At 37.4% G+C, this 15,842-nt stretch overlaps 1 protein-coding gene across 6 annotated transcripts in view; it reads left to right on the forward strand.

Annotated features, from left to right (window-relative positions):
- astn1 (astrotactin 1) overlaps positions 1-15,842 on the forward strand; it is a 234,735-nt gene that overhangs the window by 58,214 nt on the left and 160,679 nt on the right. For all 6 annotated transcript variants that reach the window (XM_079877707.1, XM_079877709.1, XM_079877711.1 and 3 more), the window contains exons 3-4: positions 8,705-9,098; positions 11,509-11,658. In XM_079877707.1, the coding sequence (XP_079733833.1) occupies positions 8,705-9,098; positions 11,509-11,658 (544 nt within the window). The remainder of the gene's footprint in view (positions 1-8,704; positions 9,099-11,508; positions 11,659-15,842) is intronic.

Here is a 15,842-nt window from a genome sequence, read left to right on the forward strand (position 1 = left end):
CGGAGCCACTCCTTAGTTGCACTGGCTGTGTGTTTCAGGTTGTTGTCATGCTGGAAGACCCAGCCATAGACCAGGTCATAGACCACATGACCTTCTCCCATTCCTCCTCTGGATCATCTAGATGGTCATTGGCAAATTTCAGACGGGCCTGGACATGTGCTGGCTTGAGCAGGGGGACCTTGCGTGCACTGCAGGATTTTAATCCATGATGGCATAGTGTGTTACTAATGGTTTTCTTTGAGACTGTGGTCCCAGCTCTCTTCAGGTCATTGACCAGGTCCTGCCGTGTAGTTCTGGGCTGATCCCTCACCTTCCTCATGATCATTGTTGCCCCACGAGGTGAGATCTTGCATGGTGCCCCAGACCGAGGGAGATTGACCGTCATCTTGAACTTCTTCCATTTTCTAATAATTGCGCCAACAGTTGTTGCCTTCTCACCAAGCTGCTTGCCTATTGTCCTGTAGCCCATCCCAGCCTTGTGCAGGTCTACAATTTTATCCCTGATGTCCTTAAACAGCCAAAGAGCTGGCCATTGTGGAGAGGTTTAATTGAGTGTGTGGGCAGGTGTCTTTTATACAGGTAACGAGTTCAAACAGGTACAGTTAATACAGGTAATTAGTGGAGAACAGGAGGGCTTCTTAAAGAAAAACTAACATGTCTGTGAGAGCCGTAATTCTTACTGGTTGGTAGGTGATCAAATACTTGTCATGCAATAAAATGCAAATTAATTATTTAAAAATCATACAATGTGATTTTCTGGATATTTGATTTAGATTCCGTTTCTCACAGTTGAAGTGTACCTATGATAAAAATTACAGACCTCTACATGCGTTGTAAGTAGGAAAACCTGCAAAATCGGCAATGTATCAAATACTTGTTCTCCCTACTGCATATATAGCCTATACAGGGTTTGACATACACGTTTTTGCTCACCAGCCACTGTGGCTAGTGGTTTACAAAGTTACTAGCCACTTTGCATTCTCACTGGCCACAATTTTGACATTGATACTATAGTGGAAAACTGCCATATAGATATTTTTAATATTATCTCATAATTTGGCAGCCGGTATATTAGGCTGCTGTTACTTTAAGACATGACGCATGGACCCATTATACTGTTTTATATAGCCAAAATACTTGGCTTTATGTTCACGCACTTTGGGTGTGAGCATAAAATTATGTGGGAGTGAGTAAAATTGTGCACAATACGCGCAGTCCCACGCTGAAATTCAAGCCCTGAAAACGCCAACAATATTCATCCAGACCAAACGAAACGAGGGAGTGAGGGAACGCGGGTTTGTGTGTCAACTACCTGTCAGAGAGATTAGAGAGTGAGAATGTGCATCTGGTATTGTGTATCCTGCGGAAGAGTTTCAGATATTTCAGTATCGATATGTATCAATAAATCAATATTTTTGATAACACTACATTGCACTTAGTTTATTATTTCAGATGCCTTTTTAAAAGACTACAATTGAAAAATTTATATTAGGCCTATATAAAATTCAACCTGCCAAAGTGGCTAGTAGGAGTGACTGCATTACATGCCACAGCGGAAATTCAGCTGCGGTTGGCGGTGTTAATGTCAAGACCATATATATATATATATATATATATATATATATATATATATATATATATATATATATAATCTCAGAGCATTGTTCAAAGGCAGGTTGTTCGAAGTGATTGATCATTTCTATTTCAAAATCTGAGCAAAACAGGCTGTATAACTGCTTTGCTATAGCCTACATGGCTTGATGCTTTCTGAATGTGAAATTATCGGATGACCTTGAGTCCTCAACTTGCAATGAAAAACAAACCAATATGAACGTATTCAAATTTGCCAAGGATGCAAAAGAAAAAAAACACTTCCCCCTATGTCCCACCCATTTGATTTGACCATTTTATTCTTCTCATATTGCCACTCTTTTCCTCAGAGCTCAGACTGTGTTATTGCAAAGGTGGGAGAAAAGTGGGAGTTTTTTATTGGTGGTGTGACGGGCAGCCCCTGTGACAGATGGTACCTATGCCGCATCCCCTTCTGGCTCTGACTCGTCTCGGCCGGAGGGCAAGATCCTTAACCTAGTACCCCCTAAAATCATATCACTTCCTTGAGTGCTTTGCAGCGATGCCAGTCCCAAAGAAAGCAGGCCGCCAGTGTAGACACCTGTCACCAGTCCATGTCTATTGTGGCGGTCCTCTGGCCAGCTGGGGCTTTTGCTCGGCTCAGTGGTGCACGGTGTTCGTTCAGCGCCAGCCTTGCAGTCTCACCATGATAGTTTAGGGTTTGTGAATGGAAAAGCACTCGTCAAATGTGTCTTGATGAAAGCCCAGCTGTGCTGTCATTTTGACTCTGATGAGGCTTTTTCTTCTTTTTTTAACAATCTATTCTTCGGCTCGTATCTCCAGCTGCTATCACAAAGGCCATGTTGCAAATTGAAAGTGTTTTTTCCATCTCAGCTTATTTTTCTTCTCTTAAGGGTGTAATGTGTAACCTTTTGAAAGCAGCAGTGGCTTGCTTACCCAGACTGTCAAAGAGCGACCACCCTCTTTCCTGCCGCTGTCATTGGGCATCTGTAATAGATGAGCAATTGAGTCAACTGCAGGTGGGGGGTTCTACAAATAACCAAGTCACCAAATCCCACCTACAATCAAATAACACATTCCACTGCCACTCAAGGGACCTTTGATATTTAGCGAGCTATTTTTCCATCTTGTTCCACACTCATTTTGTACTAATATGTTCTTAGAGGTGGCTGTATTCTCAAGAGGAAGGTTTTTTTTTAGGCACACCTCCCCCTCCATTCAGATGGCCGTTTTACAAGCTGCAATTTGCTCTACTCAGCAAGCCTGAACATCCATAGGCTGCTCCTGACCCCAGTTTCTCCCATTTGCCAGCCTGAAGCTTGTTCCCCAGTGGTTTATCTCTCTGCGGTTGGCTGGCTCAGCTGCGCCGTGCCCTTGCAGTCATTTGCACACGCTGGGTGGAAAGACGGGCATCTCGTGTAACACAGTCCTCATTGCATCTATATCACAACACCTGACAGCCATCCTCAAATTGGCAACAGAAACAGATGGTATTGTGTCCTGGATTTAATATGCAATAGACAATGCATTTGTTGTGGTGTATGGAATTCCATTGTTAGAGGATTGAACTGGTAATAACATTTTTTTAAATAGTTGTGTGTATATTTTGTTTATTATCTGCCCCTTTAACCTTTTCTTGTATAAATGTTTCACCAATCATTATTAGGCTACTTATTCAGGTCTTTATCGACCTGGATCTATATATAGCATGGATGGATCTCTACCTGCTGCAATAGTATAAAACTCTCCTGATATTTTGTTAACAATTACAAATAAATAAAATAAAGCATATTTTTACCTTTTGGTACTCGGAAGGGTTCAATTTGAGCAGATGCTTTTTACCATCATCACTGTCATCATCACAGCTCATTTCCCAGTACATTCAGCATCTGGCTCATATTCGCAATCTCAAACATTCTCAAAGCTATCATTTTCAACGTCTTTAAAATCAATATTTTTGGATCGCTTACGGCTTTTTCAGCAGATCCATCATGTGACGGTGACACTAATATTTGACTCGTACAATACTTGCTCTGCAGTTAATCACTGAGCCATTTCAAGTTTTGCTGATTATACTTGTGTATTCTTTTGTTTTCTGCCTGTGGTAATTATGAGTGAAACGTCACTTCATCATTGTGTATCAGACATTTCCACTTTGAGGAATAAAGGTGAATTGCACTTATTGAGTCATTTAATTGTTTCAGAGATTCAATTGTTGTTGCACAGAAAAAATAATAATGATTATTTAACAAATAAACAATTTAGAAAGGAGACATTATTTTTCTTTTTTTCTTTTTATATTGTATTATTAAGATAGGTTGTAATATTAAGAAGGTTGATGTCTAACTTTAAAGCCTTTGTAAAAACAAAGAAAATGTCCCTGAATGCATACTTTCTTAGTGTTCATAAGCCATAGACATCCTCTATATTGAGTGGTGGTTGAGAGATATATGAGCCTAACGTAATTACAGTATTGATTGAGCTAAATCATTCCTTAAACATTCTCAGCTTCCTGTGTTATTTCATTAAGAAATCTTACATTGATTTTGTCGGCTTAAATATTATCAGTTACTCCGTCTGTCATGAAGAACTCTATATAAATCTTTCACATTTAACTTTTAAAAGAACATACTTTGTGACCTCTTGAATTTAGACTAATTATTGTGGTTTTCTTTCCTTGTTGTTGCGGCAATAATCTGGCCCTTGGATTGATGTCTCAGACAATCTTTTATGTTGGTCTGAGCTAATAAATCCAGAATTTATGATGTGATTAAAGTCTTTCTTTGTTTTCTTTCTTTCTCCCCTTTGCCCATAAAATGGAACATCACACCTTGTGCTGATGTAGCTCTTGGTAAACAGTGCTGAAGTGCCCCAGCTGAAGTATGTATGTTGAATTTCCCACACTTCTGGGAATATTAGAAGATAGTGTTTCAGAGGAAACTGGCGGGGTGGCATTAAGGTGGATACGGAATTGGATATGAAGGGGAGCTAAAGCAATAAAGCAGAAATCAATTCTTTTCGCATTGGCTAACAGCCAATAAAATAGTTACTTGACAAACACTCTGTGAGCTTGAAGGTGTGTCAGAGAAAACACATGCTTCTTTCCTCCATGTATGAAGCTGATTTATTTACCTTGACAGAATTGATAGTGGGTATTTTGAAGGAGGAAGTTGCTAACTGAACTTAACAGCTGCACTAAGTCCCAAAACGCTGACCTTTCCGAAAGCATCTCATGCTTACATGCTGTTCTTTTTCCCAATCCCATCTAAACTATGCATCTCTATAGGCACCTGCAAAGCAAGGCCAGGATGCAAGTGTAAACTGAAAGCTCAACTCCATTTATAAAACAGACCTGCTGGAGGTTTGAGTTTCTGCCCTGTTTGCAGCCATAAGAGGAAAGTGATATATCTTTGCGTTAAACTCTTTCCCAAGGGACCAGGGCAGCATGAATGTAACCAATGGCTATGAATTCTAGAAAGAGGGGCAAGCAATGTTAAAAGCGGTGAAAGATGAATCTGTGAGGTAGTCACGATGATGACATTCCAGGAATAGTTATTTCAGGTTACACTGTAGTCCAAAGCTCTTTGCTGAGAGGTGGGAATTTATAATGCAGTTTACATGGACATTAAGAAGAAAAGTCTATATTGAGTAATGCATATGCATTCTCTTAAATGCACTACCTCTCATGAGTGCACTTTTTAAGCACACGGTTGTCTTCACTGGAGTGTATCACAGAAGAAAGAGGTCAATAGTATTTTGAGCTCCTATCATGGTCAATTTAACGTGTGTTTTTATTTATTTATTTACTATTTATGTATAAATTAACACTTTAAATTGACTATGTATATATTTCAGGGTTATTATCATTAACTAAACCTAAAACCATTAAAACATTTTCATTATTGAAGTATAATAAACATTAACTGAAATAACAAAATACATACAAAAAATGTTGTATTGGCAACTAGCTGAAATAAATGTTGAAGTACTAAAATAACCCAAATTAACTAAACTAAAAACTTACTACTGAATATATACAAAATTGCTAAAACTTTAAAATGTAATTGAAAGCTGATAATAAATTGAAAGTGATAGAATAACTGATATACACATGTATACCCCCCCCCCCCTTTTTTTTTTCTGAATATGGCACAACTGAATACTGTCTATACTTGTTCCACAGATGGAGGATATTGGCACCAGATAGCATTTAATGGAGGAAGTGTAATAAATAAGTCAATAAAACATGGGTAATTCAGTAAATCCTTTTTTATCCCTGTGGATTCTCCTTCGCTACACTTAGAGTTTAAGTGCTTGAAAATACCTTGTTTTATGTCCACATGCACCCTTGAACGGAAAGGGCATTTCCTCTTGCCTTTCTCATTTATTCTGAAAAAGCCACCTAGATCAGATAAAGGCCCATCTGGAAAACTGTCCTACAATGACCCACTCATTAATATTGGCCCAGTCCCTCGGTCTTACATCACGCTCATGCAGACACAAACAAGAAAAAAAACTTTTGTCTTAAGCAATCACATTTATTTATCATCCTCATACTTTCAGAGGGATGAAAGTCAATGAGATGCACATTTTGCATTGATTTTACAGGCGGAGCAGGAGGTGATTTATCAAGAAGAAATGCATAACCGTCATCCTCTGCACAGTTGCGTTCTTCAATAATATTTTATGCCTTCTGTTGAGATTGTTCTTCAAAATTCTAATCCTACTCAATTTAGTGAAATATACAAGAAGGGCATAATATTTTACTGATACACACACTCACATATATTCCTGCATTAAAATTTATGATTATAACAAAATGCTTATTGATACATTTTAAATTTTAAGCCTTAAGATTGCTCTTATAAAAATTCTGAAATACAGATTCTGCTAAACAGTTGTTATAGGTGGCTTCAGTGTTTTAAATGCTTGCTAATATTGGAAGAAGTGTCCATGCAAATAAATGACTGGTATGCAACTCTTTTTGTACTTGCTTTGCAGTATCTTTGTAGTCATTTTCAGGATTCGTTAAATGCCTTGTTGCCTAACAGCTGTAAACCAAAATGTATATTATAATGTATATTATGATTTCAATTGCTTTCTGTATTACACTGAGTTAATTTGAAATAACAACAAATATCTCAGTTGGCACTTTACTAATAAAAACTTTGTTGCAGGAAAATGACAGGATCAGTTGCTGCAGAATATTACCCATTTTGGGAGCTTACAGGACATCTGCTTAAAGTTGTTAAAGAATGTGAAAAACCCATGATAGCATCACTTGTATCCGTTGGCTAATTCAATTAGGTCTGCTCATGCTGCTAGATTGTGATGTTTCGTTTGGTCTTTATAGTTTGCCCTTCATAAAGAGATATCCCATCTGGTCTAATTTTAAACCGTCTGTAACATGCAGCCTTCCATAATTTTCTCTGCAGTGAAGTTACATTTTGCTTGTTTGGCTAATTCAAAGTGATGGACCCAAAGGAAATTGAATTACACAAAACTAATTATCTGTTGGATCTGGTGCTATATGTGGCCGCAGCCTTGGTATGGTTTTTATCCAGCAGTCTTTAGTGGCATGTGTAGATTATAATCACACTGTCTTGCAGTGTATTTTTTCCCACTATAATTAGTCATAATCATGGTCATTTTTGTAAAATGCACAGAAAACAACTCTGACAATGAAACAAATGTTTTTCTTCAGCCATAGCTACACAAATTCACTTACACTGTTGCATATCTCTTTAAAATCATAATGATTATTAAATGCTTTTTCACACTATCCTTAGTGCAAATATGGCACAAATATTTATATAGCTAAAAATGTTATAGCTACAAACTAATGAAAAATTATCCTGGCCTTCCTTTTTCCTATTCCTTCCCTCCTGGTACTTGACCTTGTACATATCATGCATTACCAGAAAATTGATGTAATACCTTTTGAAACTGCTGAGAATTTGTAATCAATAACAAACAATTTATTGCAGTTTCAGTTCTTTCTGAAGCACACACACATTTTTTGCTCAGCATAAGTGACCTATATAAATAAGAGCTTTTTGTGTATGGTAAAGCAAATTGAACTGGAATGCTAATACTCAGCATGGTCCAACTAATTTCTGACATCTACATGAGAATATTTTAAGATTTTTACATGGGGAATGGGTGAAATTTCATCATTTTTTAATTCAGTTTATTGTGGGTAAGTACAGATGAGTTGTTTCCTTTCAGTTAAGTTCAGTTTAAATGTATACTTGAATATAATGCTGCTTTGTTTTGTACAATATGTTTACTAAGTGCTGCAATTCATAATTTTGGCCTTAGGCCGTGTGTCCACCAAAGCGTTTTTAGCCAGCTGAAAACGCTAGACGCTCTGCTGAAAACGCCTAGCTGTGGGCGCTTGAGAGCATTTTTTTTTTTCAGTTGAGACGCTTCGTTGCTATGATACAGAATATCCGCAGCGCAGTTTACTTGTACGCAGATAATTTGTTTCATACTAAAAATATATTTTTCATCCATTTTGTTCGGTTAGCTCTGCTGGTTGATGTCGTTGTACAGAAAGAATGTTGTGACAGTTGGTCGGTGTGGTATTTGTCCCGCCCCTCCTCCACTGTGATTGGACGGCTGTGTAAAAGTGACAGTGATGAGCGCTGCGTTTTACCCAAAGTTGAACATTCTTCAACTCTCGGCGACCTGTAAAAAACGCAGAGCGCTCAGCGCTTAAGCGTGAAAAAAACACTCAGCGCCTCGCTACGCTCATGGCGTTATAAAAACGCGGCGCTCCCATTGAAAACAATTGAAAAAACACGCCATCCGCGTGAAAAAACGCTTTTGTGGACACACGGCCTTAAGTTTGAATTTCAGATTTATAATATTTTGTCTCAGGTGTGTGACCCAGTCATCGTTCAGATGACCTGAATCAGATTGATGCACATTATAAATCCTGATATATCATTTTGAATGAGGTACTTTGGGAGAAAACACAATGTTCTTTTTCAATATCAAAAAATTCTTTGGTTTCCATTATGAAATACATCTGAAAATATGTTAAGAATTGCAGTATCTTTTTACTCTTTATACATACATTTTCTCTCTTCCATTTTCTTTGTCCCTGTAGGGTGGTATGATCGCTCTTCTGTTGTCCATCCTGTGTTTGGTGTTGATCCTGTACACTCGTAGACGCTGGTGTAAACGTCGCCGGGTACCTCAGCCGCAGAAGAGCGCTAGTGCTGAAGCAGCCAATGAGATTCACTACATCCCCTCGGTGCTGATGGGTGGACAGGCCCGGGAAAGTTTGAGAAATTCTCGCGGGCAGGGCCACAACTCAAGCGGCACCCTCAGCATCCGTGAGACTCCGATCTTGGACGGGTACGAATATGACATCACAGACCTACGACACCACCTTCAGCGGGAGTGCATGAATGGCGGAGAGGACTTCACCAGTCAGATGACACGTACACTTGACTCACTTCAAGGGTGCAATGACAAAGCTGGCATGGACCTCACTCCAGGTGTGTGAACCCTCCGCACACTGCACTGTATGAATATAAAGATCAATGTTAAACTGCAAGATAAAAGGATTGTTGACTAAAAATTACTTTATACCATTTCAAATGAATGAATGTGTGCTGGCTGCTCTTTTCAATGCAATTACAATGAATAAGGCTTTAAAGTAGTAGAGGAGATTTTGATTCATCCCAGTTATTCAAATCTTTTGAATCTATTCACCAAAATGATTTGTTCAGATCTGTTGAATGACCATTATTGTAGATGACACACACTACTGTTCACAAATTTGGAATCGGTAGGATTAAATATATTATTATTATTATTATTATTATTATTATTTTTTTTTTTTTTATTATTTTTTTTTTATTATTTTTTTTTGAAAGAAGTATCTTCTGCTCACCAAGACTGCATGTATTTGATGCTTTAAAAAGCAGTCATATTGTGAAATGTCATTACAATTTTAAATTACTTTTTTATTTGAATATATTTTAAAATGTAATTGATTCCTGTGATGGCAAAGCTGAATTTTCAGCATCATTACTCCAGTCTTCAGTGTCACATGATCCTTCAGAAATCATTCTATGCTGATTTGGTGCCCAAAAAACATTTATTTTTAATATCAACTTTGAAAACTGTTTTGCTGCGTAATGTTTTTGTGGAAACCATTACCACTAGATGACGACATGAAATTACTATCTTTTATGCGAAATGAGTGTGAAGCATTGAATTGATTCGATAGAAATACCCAAGTCTTATTATGCTTATTAAACCAATCATAAACAAATCATTCACACTAACTTAGTGAACTGAATCAACCAATTAATTGAAAAGATCTGACTCAAAACAATGATTTGTTCACTAACTGCGCTTCTGTCATAAACTCTCATGAATGCGCCAAAGATAACTAGGGTGGATGTCACGATTTTCAATTACATCATGAATTATTATGTCTTACATTGCAAGCTTTTTCTCACACACAGCTATGGCTTCAGACGACTTGGAATGTATCACACTAGCCATATAAACCACTTTTATAATCATTTTTATGGTGCTTTTTCATCCTTTTTAAAGCTTGAAAGCTTCAGTGCCCATTCATTGTAGTTGCATGTAAAAGAGTAACCTGCAAAGACTTCAAAAATGCCTCCCTTTGTGCTGTATGGAAACGGATTCAGCTTTGGAATGGCATGAGGGGGACTAAACCACAATTTAAATTTGAGTGACCTAACTTTTTAACATGCACAGCCAATTTTGTGCTATAAAATTTCCAATAAAACCTCAGACAATAACCTTAATGATTTAATAGCATACTTTAATCATTCAGTAAATTAATTCACACTCCCAATTCAGTGTTTTGATTCAGTGCCTAATTTCAGAGTTACATAAACAACTTGGCAACTAGGCCTTGAATGCATAAGTGAACACACATGATCAAAGCGTGTCGAAGTTCTTTTTACATTTGATATAGCTGTTAAAAAAAAAAACTCCTTTGAACGTCTTTTGATTTATGTATATATAAACAACATGATACCAAATATATTTTTGCATCCAGGAACCTGTGAGATTTAAATTGCATGTACTAAGCACATCATTCGCACATTGCTGGCCCAGAAAATATTTATTTCACCTCAATAGCTCAAGAGTCAGCAGCAGAGCTCGCCTTTTCGGTATGTGGTTGCGAGAAACCCCGGGTTAAGTGCAAAGCTCCAGAAATTGGATAAAGCCTATATCAGAACAGCTGCAGAGAGGAAATCAACATGACATATTTATTTATTTAGCTAAAGCTATTTTTCCCAAATAATATCAAAGTGATAACACTGTATATTCCTGCTAAGCAAAACTGCTTATTTGGCCGTAGGTGCATGGCACCCATGGAACCCATTTACGCTCTGTAATAGTCAAGGATAGATGTGAGTCACATGACCAGACCCGAGTCTGTGCCAGATTGGCCTTGTCCATTGGACACACAGAATTTGGAGTGGCCACCCCTTATCAGATGTGAAATGATGTTGATGTTTGCCTTGAAGAGTAGCCCATTATAAATACCCCTAAAAAGCAGGAGAGGAGCGATTTCATGCTGTCACAGTAATTTGCCTAATACAATGAAACCCTGCAGTGCCAGTTGTCTTTGTTGTGCAATTTACTCATTATAAAGGGGCAGACTAACTACAGGGGATGGCGATGTTGCGTAATGGTGAATGACGGAATGTCATATCCAGAATCGCTGGACTGTAAAGGCTCTTAGTTGCTTTCGTTGTAATATAACCCTGAAAATACTTCACATAGACCACTTAGACTCGTCCTTCTGAATGACAAGCGTTTACATAAAGTGTCTCTGCATGCCCTTGGTGGACTGTTATTTGCTGCTCATTCGTCTCTCTTTCTTTATCCCTAATTGTAACCTTTTTCCATCAGGGAGTGATAGTACAAAACTGTCCCTAATGAGCAAGTACAAGGATAACATCATAGCTACCAGTCCTGTCAACAGCAATCACCAGCAAAACACACTCCTACCACACAACACCTCCACCAACCAGCGCAAGCGTCTGTCCAGCAAAACGCATGGTGAGTCTGGGTATAAGGGGTGAAATGGTTTCTGTAATCTTACTGTTCACCATTCATCGTTCTGTGTGCGTTTTGTACTGTTACTTAGTTCAGTACTAACTTAGCATACTGCTAGCCGATTAGCCTGCTAGCTTAGCCTGTATCCTACACAAGTCCCTTACCCTACACATAACTGCAGGAATGTTTAGTGCAATTACAGTTCCATTTCAAAAGTATGGAGGATGTAAAACTTCTAAAATGTTTTTGAAAGTCTCTTATGCTATCCAAGGCTGTTTTTTTAAAAAAAAAAAAAACAAGAACAGGAATATTGTGAAATAGTATTACAATTTAATAACTGTTTTCAATTTTTAATCTTTTTTTTTTTATATATAATTTATTCCTGTTGTGGCAAAGCTGAATTTTCAGCAGATTTTACTCCAGTCTTCAGTATCACATGATCCTTCAGAATTGTTTCTTATTTTTAGCAATGTTGAAAACGGCTGTGCTGCTTTTGTGCAAACCGTGATTTTTATTTTTATTTTTAATTGAGGATTATTTAATTAACAGAAAGTTCAAAAGAACAGCAATTATTTTAAATGTATATTTTTTTGTAAAAGTTTACTGTTACTTTAATGTCTACTTGCTGAATAAAAGTACTAATCTCTTACCAAAAAAATAAGTCTTACTGAGCCCAAATGTTTGAACAGTAGTGTATGTTTAGACCTCATAATAATTCATTTTCTTTGCATTTATTTATTTGTTCATTTATTTTTTCAATTAGAATGTGTTTCTGCAAAAAAAAAAAAAAAAAAAGATGTATTTTTATTTGCTTTAATCGAACAGTACAGAAACCGTGACCACAAAAGCGTGATACAGACTGAACCATGAGAAATCTGAGCCTTTACACCCCCACTGAATATCCCCTTCCTTCCACACAGATCTCATTCCAACCACTGTCTATGTCTGTAATCATAAGCACACACAAATATTTGTCTTCCACTCTCTTTGCTATCCTGTTCTGGGGGCGGTTTGAGGGGTGGCTTGTGGGGCTCGATACCAGCAGCGTTTTCTCTCTCTTCTCTCCAACAGTGAGTTCACACAGTAAGCAGTGTTACACAGCCACGCCACGCCTCCTGTCACTCATTCAGCACAGCGGCAGGCCAGGCACTCAGACTCTCTTTCTGTCTGGTTGAAATTATGATGATATAATATTACTCAACTTTAGCACATACTGTATGTCAGCTAAACATTCATTCAGTGTTTTCCATTAATGACCCTGTGCTGCCACTGTTTCATAATGAACCGAAAATATAAAACTTATAGCCTAACATAAAGGTCTCTAATGTTGTATTTTTCCAACGAACTAAAACTGAAACTGTGATATGGCTTTGTGCCTTTATAAAACAGCAAAAGACAGTGATTTAATTAAGTATATAAGCAGTCTGTTTGTGCTGCGTGTTTTAAAGAGAAGTGCACATTTTCCTTACCCGATCAGCTGGTGATCTGGTGTTAGTTTTCTGTTATGAGCTTTACTCCAACATAGTACAACAAAGTTAGTCAGTAAAGCTGTTAGCGCCAAATTAAAATGTCCCCGAATGTTTACAATGTCTGGCTCCACCGCTGGTTTGAACTTCTTGCTTGGCTGATCAGACCACCAAAAACTTTTGAGGTATTCAGATGCTTTTGTGATACTCTTGTGATATTGGTTGGCTGTGGAGGTGTATTGATATCTGCATGTATTTAAGCTACATAGATTATACGAGGGAAACATGCCTATAGATATCTACTCTCTCAGATTTGCTTTGGGCACGAATGTCTGATGTCCGGTGAAGTGTTTTCCTTGAGTAAGAATCTGATTTCCTTGCAGAACAAATATTTGACTCTCTGCTCATGCTTTAATGCTTCATTACCTCAGTCTAGCAGACGTACGGCCTCTCTCTGACCTTCAGACCAGCATTTTTTTTTTATACTCAATGCACTTGGATTTTCCATTTACTGCATATGAATGTAAAGGTGCACTCAGGAATTCTTGCCTCATTAATTTTTTTTACAGAATTGAATAGAATTATTTATTTATTTTTTACACAGATGAAGACTTCAATCAAATCAGTAGCCTAATAAAAGTCGCTAGTATAAGAGTGGGTGGTCATGCTGAGATCACATGATAACTCGAATGCTACTCGCTTTATCTCTTACTCACGTTATCTCAGAATTTCCCGCCTCTTATAGGACACTTTCACCACCCGCAGAATAAATTAATCATGGCTATTACATACTGTATATGCTTTAAGTGTCACATGATCCACTGGTCTAAATATATAGATAGACCAATGACATATCTGTCAACACAGAAAATTACTGACTGTATCTTTAAGTAATAGTTTAATAGTCACGGTTAAATGTGAACTGCTAATCTCTGCTAAACAGGCCATATTATGCCCTTTTAAAAAGTATTTAATTTAAACAGTGAAGAATATGCAGTGTTTTTATACATTACTTTTGATTACTTTATACATGTAGTATTTCTTATTTATAGAGCTTGAAGTTTTTCTGGTGGGTCTATTTCATTTGTGTCAATGTTTCTTTGTTCTTTTTTTGCATTGTTTACTTGTCTTCAGTAAGCTTGAGAGTTTTTTTTTTTTTAACTTAGGCTAGTATTAGTTTTTGTGATATTGAAAATGGTGACAAGAATTATGAATTATCATAAAAACCGTATTTAAATAAAAAATAAGTATATTGTGACATTGTTATTGTGAAATAACTCGTATCATGATATAAGATTTTGGTAATTTCACCCACCGCTAATGAGGACTATTATGACTTCCCAGAAGAAAACTCAAGACTACAATCAAGGGGGGGTCAGAGAGTTCAGAGACTTTGTGCTTTGTAACTATGATACCTTTTTCATGCTCAAACAACAACATAACACACTAGAGAAAGTTGAATTTGTAAAAAAAAAAAAAATAAACCTTAATTGGTCCTCTTTAGCTATGCCAAGTTAAATAGTAGTGACTTGGGTGTACACATTATTATGAAGGAATCTTTATAAATGGAGGTGGCTCTTACAGCTCTCTCTGAACTCCAAAATAGTAGATCCACATTTCCATAGCTTTTCATATTCATACTGATATTGCCCTGTTTGTTTATTGAGCATCTTTTTTTTATTATTATTATTGCATGATTACAGACAAAGTTTCCTCTTTATTCTTCTGTATGACTGTTCAGAGCGAGCGAGCTAGCGAGCAATCCACGAACACGAAAGCTGCTAAAGGCTATGTTTAGACTCCGTTCACGTCGCCGGAGGAGAATGTGCATGAGTGCACAGATCCTCTCAAGTTCTTCTCTCTTTTTTTCTCAGTCACACCTGCCTCTCTCATCTCATCTATTTATACCCCTCATTTTTCATTACACAAGTTAGAACTGTTGCTCTCGGCATTTGACGTTTTTCAGCTATCTCTAGGTCAACCGTATCGGCGTAGGTGTTTGTACTTCACCTTTCCTCATTGTGAGACCATTCTGGTGACACTGTGATTCCAAGACCTTGCAAACGATTGAGTTCTAGCACCCTGAAATTGAATGGCGGTACAAAATAACTTTTTTTGTTGTAGGAGGTGTGTGCACCCTGCACTGCATGCCAAGAAGCTGTTGGCGCTCCGTGTTGAATATTTAAACAAGCTCATCTTTTATTCCCCTCCATGGAGCTTTGCACTTTTGGCCCCTGCCTAATTGTGGAGCCTAGCGCACAGTCCTCACCTGCTCTGTGAGGTTTACGGCTAATTCCTTTGAAGGTGCTTCTTTTGTTCTCATTTGTTACGAATACAAAAAGAGGCATTGGCGTGCCAGCAGGTGTCATTTCGAAATGGTGTTACTGTTTGAAGTCTTATTTGTCAGGTGTTTCATCAGCTTTTTGTTAGATTCTTTATATAATCAATCTGAGCCATTTTTACTGTTGTACTCGAATTAACTAACTGTTGCATGGTATTTAAGCACAAAGCCTGCAGTGTGTTAATCTGGCATTCAGTTTAACTAGGTATTGAAATGTAAAAATAGTGCAAACGTGCCTTCTTTCTATAGGCTCATTATGGATTGTGCTTTATTCACGTCACCTATTCACAAGTTATTCTATTTACCTGCAAGCGATTAGCAATAAGCATAATTTTATTTAAGATTAATGTTTTTATTGTGCTTTCTGTTTTTATTGATCA

Source organism: Squalius cephalus (genome assembly GCF_949319135.1).
Source record: "Squalius cephalus genome assembly, chromosome: 7".
Classification (NCBI taxonomy): Eukaryota; Metazoa; Chordata; class Actinopteri; order Cypriniformes; family Leuciscidae; genus Squalius; species Squalius cephalus.